General features: G+C 43.1%; 1 protein-coding gene across 1 annotated transcript; it reads right to left on the bottom strand.

The window, feature by feature from the left end:
- Positions 1–1,187: 1,187 nt before the first annotated feature.
- On the bottom strand, positions 1,188–4,070 carry LOC119692519. Its single transcript, XM_048629579.1, has 4 exons — positions 3,810–4,070; positions 1,984–2,184; positions 1,440–1,657; positions 1,188–1,200 (listed from the first exon to the last, which is right to left on the bottom strand). The coding sequence occupies exons 1-4, from the start codon at positions 4,053–4,055 to the stop codon at positions 1,188–1,190; spliced, it is 678 nt and encodes a 225-aa protein (XP_048485536.1). The 5' UTR covers positions 4,056–4,070.
- Positions 4,071–5,233: the final 1,163 nt, after the last annotated feature.

Below are 5,233 nucleotides of genomic sequence, written 5' to 3' on the forward strand. Positions count from 1 at the left end.
GAGTATTCATTTAGTACCTAATTTTAGTAAACAGTCCCATAGTTCGGATCCCACAGCTCTTTGGTTAGTTCGCGATACAATATATTATTATGATAGTTGGTATTGATCGATACATTTATTAATACATACATATAAAGTAAGGAATCAATCTCCCGTATACCTAAAATGGTAAAATGTTCGCACTTTTAACGTAAGTTTTGTATTTTTTTAATGGAAGTGCTATCTGATTCTATATTATGTAAAGGCTAAGAAAAGCAAAACATGGCGGTGGGACCTAAGTCTAGTGTTTCTATAACCTATTCATCTAAATATATTATAATAGGTAATATAATTTATATTATATTACAAACAAAAAAGACTCTTACACATTTAACACTCATTTGGTTATAATCTTACAAACTACAGTTAGTTGACATTATAAACTTGTATTATAATGTTCAAAAGTTCATATAAAGTTTTTCATTATCTGTTTACAATAAGAGTATTTAGAAAACATGTTAACTTCTTTAAATAAAATACGAAATGTAATGTTCTTCTTCGTAAGTTTGTATCTTGTACTTGGGAACCATTTTTGTTTAGAAGATGAAAATATAGAGAAGGGAATAGATAATTTAAGAATAATAAATAAAATACATATCTTGCCTACCCCTCAAGGGAAGACCTCAGTGCGGACGCGTGAAACACAACACAAGTCGCAACAACACGCGGGTAAATGCCGATCAGTCTGGTCGGTCCATCGGGAACACAACATTATTAGTCATTTAAATAAGATTCAGTCGGTGGGAGTTCAGACAACCCAGACAGCTCTAGGAACCGGAATGTTTAATCAAATGTCTGGATATAAAGAGATTCAAACTTAGTAACATTATTTTGGAAACGTGTATAAATTAGTCTTTTTTGGCAATAACAAAAATATTCGTAGCCTCAAATGGCCGCTTACTGCACGTAAATTTGTATAAAATGTTGTATATGTTGTAGATTTTAATATATTTTAAGAAAAGTTTTCGGATGAAGGCATCCTCTGCTAGTAGCAAGGCAGTATTTTGGTTCATTATGTCTTTTTGATTCCATGTTTAAGCTCAACATCGCGCGGGCGACTCGGGACAAATGCTTAGTTTACAAAGTAACATGATGTGTGTTACCTCCCGCAGTGAGTGCGCCGCGTCGCCGGTAACCACGGACACTTCTTATGCCTTGTATCTGAAATGAAATAACACTATTTAGATCATGGATTCAAACAATACTTGATAATGGCATATACCTACAGGGAATTCGACACATGGATGTACAGAGTTAGAGCGATCCAAAACGTCTTAAATGCGCCGCGTGCTAGCCCTTCTCGATTATGCAAGACTCATAAGTGGACACTCAATGTATCTCTCTCTACGAGTACCAACAGAGCGGCATGTGCGAGGACTGGTTGATTGAATAGTACTGACCGTGGCGGCGGGTGCGCGAGGCAGGCGGCGGCGGCCAGCAGCGCGGCCAGCAGCTGCGCGGCCAGCAGCGCGGCGGCGGCTGCACGCGGGGCGCCCAGCAGCCCGCGCAGCGCCGCCTCCGCGCGCCGCGCGCAGCCCGCCGCGTGCAGCCGCGCGCCGCCGCCCGAGGCGAGCGCCACGCGCCGCGCCGACACGCACTCCGTGTCGTCCAGACCCGCCTGCAATACACCACGATCACTTATCATTGTGTAGGGGCGGAAGAAGACGGTGTCTTGTAATTATATGATTGTAACATTATAACACCGTGCGCTTCAGCATAAAAGCAAAGAACAATATAAAACAAAATACGAGTAATCTTTACATTAGAGGCCTAAGTAGTTTTTGTGTGTGTGGTGATTCTACGGGTACATTATTTATCATAGGTACATATAAACCACTAGAGAAATCTTCTCAAAGTCCCTGATGAGGGACGTGAGGAATAGTGAGGATATATAAACCAATGGACTAACAATGAAATGAACAAGTGATAATTAAGTATACTGACCACACAGCAGCTCGCCGGCACGTAGTAGTAGGGCGCGGGGGCGCTGACGCTGAGGTCCAGCGTGTCGCTGCGCGCCTCGGGGGCGGGGGCGGGGGCGGGGCCGGGGGCGCCGGGGGCGGGGGGCGCCGCCAGCGCCGCCTGCTGTTGTGACCAGAATGAACCCTGCCAGTCGCGCGCGCTCTCTGTGCCGCAACATTGTAACTGTAAGAAGGAAACACCTTTATTCGTCTGTAATGAATGCTATCTGTGCTACCACAAAAAACTTTTAACACGATTTAACTAGTGTTTAAAACGAAATTTGACAGATTTTGTAGGCGTTTGACAGCGCTAAACATCTGTTAAATACTGTCTAAGTTTTTGTGGTAAGGCCCTATAAGTTTAATTTGGGTGGCTAGGCTAGTCTAATAAAATAAAACAAAAAAAAAGTTGTTTGTCGACTCAATTAATGTTTTGTGTGTTGTGTCCTGTATGTTTATTTTATGAAATACTAGCTGTTTCCGCGAGCTTCGCTTCGCCCTAAAAGATTTCCCGCGGGAATACCGGGATAAAAAGTAGTATATATTTTAATGAAACGTGTCAGCTAGGTTTATTAGTAGAATAAATAATTGTAAAAATGTAACATGTTCCTGAGTCGCGAGCACAAGTTTCGAACCACCGTTAACGTCGCGTATCGTCAACTGTCACTGTCAAAATGTGAGGCAAAGTTAGTTCCAAAAGTGACATTTGTTTTTTCCATATGTTAAGTGGAATTTCACCAAACGCTAAACGTATTTAGTAGCCTGTCATACATCTGTCAGTTAGAACAAAATGTATTTAAAATTTGATTTAAATACATTTAGGGCGGCTTGCGTAACGTATGATAATTGTGTTTAAGGGTAAAATAAACACATTTAAGTTGTTAAATGCAATTAACGTCTTGCATAGCAAAAATTTTGTTCTTAAATACGTTTATCGAAGTGTCAAAGTTAAATACCCAAAATTGGCTGTTTAGCGCCGCTAAATACGTTTAGTGGCATTGTATCTGTCAAAAACGGCGGCATTGAAGCATGTCGTACCTATACCTAGTACCATTACAATTCCTAATTTTGGACCATTTCCCACCACGCTGGTCCACTGAGGGTTGGTGTGTTCACATATCAAGATGTGCTTAATCTAGATATGTAGGTTTCCTCGCGATGTTTTCCTTCATTCATGGTATTGCTTGATATTGGTGAGCCACTTTTTCCACTCATACTTACTTTGAGTTTTATCACAAACTGAAATGAAATTCCAACATCTCTGTAGGTATGCTAACGCAACGCTTTCATAGGAGAACAGAACTAGAGGGGATATGGAGAGGACAGAGGAGTTGCAGAAGAGGGAGAAATCAATTCAATTCTTATGCTGTACAGATCTTGGCATTGTTATTGTTTGTGTAGTGTCAAGTGTCACTTAGTGACAGTGTCAGTAAAATTTTGACGGCATTTGTTTCTGTTCACGCATTTTTCTAGCCCTAAACATTTAAAAACTTAAAAGTTTTGATGAAAATATGCATAGAATGAAACGTAACACATGCTAAATACGTTTAGCTAAATTACAACTTCAAATGAGCCGTGCAAGACAATACAAATTGTGTTTAGTATAAATACGTTTATTGAGATAAATGCGTTTAGCTAACTAAAATTAAAATATCTTTAAATAGGAAGTCACGCAAGCCACCCTTAGCTTCGCTTTTAAAGATTTCCCGTGGGAATACCGGGATAAAAAGTAGTATATATTTTAATGAAGCTTGTCAGCTAGGTTTATTAGTATGATAAATAATAGTAAAAATGCAACATGTCCCTGACCTCAGTCTGCAGCGTGTCTATGAGCGCGGTGGCGTGCGACTCCCGTCCGTACTGCAGCGTGATCGCGCGGGCGAGGCGGGCGTGCAGCGCCGCGGACAGGGCGGGCCCGCGCCGCGCGCCCCACCAGCCCGCGCCCGCCGCCCCCGCGCCGCTCGCCAGCTGCAGCGCCAGCGACCCCGCCAGCAGGAACCCGCTGCCTGCAACCACAATATTACTCGGATCAGCGGAGTCACCTGCTACAGGCATTGCATGCTGAAAAGGTGATTCCAACAACTTTGTTTAATTCATTTACCTTTTGTCACCAATAAAGATATTTTGTATTTGTATAACTATGTAGGGACATAGACACGGCCATCCACCACCGAGCTAGACAGAGCCTGGAACATGGATATCGGACAATGGTACAGCTGATATTAAATCTACACAGACATAGATGCACGCAATGAACACCAATCGATCGACCTTAGGCATAGCAGTCATCATTTACCACTACGTTACATTCAATGTGTTCAGTCGCGCGCGATCAGCTGACGCGTGAGGTCACTGAACCTATGTGTGCGTAACAATGACTTCCCAAGTGCTAAAATGTAGTAACTGTAACATTGTGATATGTGAAATCCTAGCTTTTATTCAAAATAAGCTGGACGTGATGGATGAAGAGAGTTTGTTGCGTGTTTGTGCTACTTCCTTCCCGGAGGAAGATGTCGCGGAAGCAAAGAAGCTCCTGTTTGATTCTGTCTCTAAGACAGGAATAAGGCGGAGGAAAGCTGGCAAGAACCGTCGGGAGCTGGAGGATATCATAGATCTCTTCCAACAAACACCCCCAGAGGAGATGCCCATATTTGTTGCTCGAGACCTACTAAAACTTCCACCTGTAAGTTTTGACCATGTAGACGTGACTAGACTCTTGAAGGACATTGTTGTAATACAGAAGGAGCTTAGAAACATCCAGGAATTCTATGCATCTGATGTCCAATATGCCACCGTTAACGAGTTGCAAGATTTGAAATTGGAAATCGAGAATCTCAAAAAGTCGACGACGATTCCATCTACGGTCAAAAATGACCTGTATGTGAATACCCACAGAGGAGCTTTTTGCATGCAAGACAGCTTCGAGTGCAATAGCGGCCCGATGGGCCTACTACACGGCACTTTATATTCTACCCCCGAGAAAGCCGATAAGAGCGATGTCGGCAAACCAACAGATTCGAATAAGCCGTCCTGCTCATACGCAAGCGTAACGGCTACTACTAATCAGAATAGCCGTCTCACTCACACGCATGGTGAATCGAAGCGCGTGGAGGCCCGCACGGCCACCGCTGGCGCTGTTGCGAACCGGACAGTGGCGAAACCGCGGTGGGCCTCAATGCCAGCTGACGCGAACAATAAGGAGGATTGTAATCTGGAGTCTGATTGGGTAACGG

This window comes from Plutella xylostella, chromosome 23 (assembly GCF_932276165.1).
Source record: "Plutella xylostella chromosome 23, ilPluXylo3.1, whole genome shotgun sequence".
NCBI classification, from domain to species: Eukaryota; Metazoa; Arthropoda; class Insecta; order Lepidoptera; family Plutellidae; genus Plutella; species Plutella xylostella.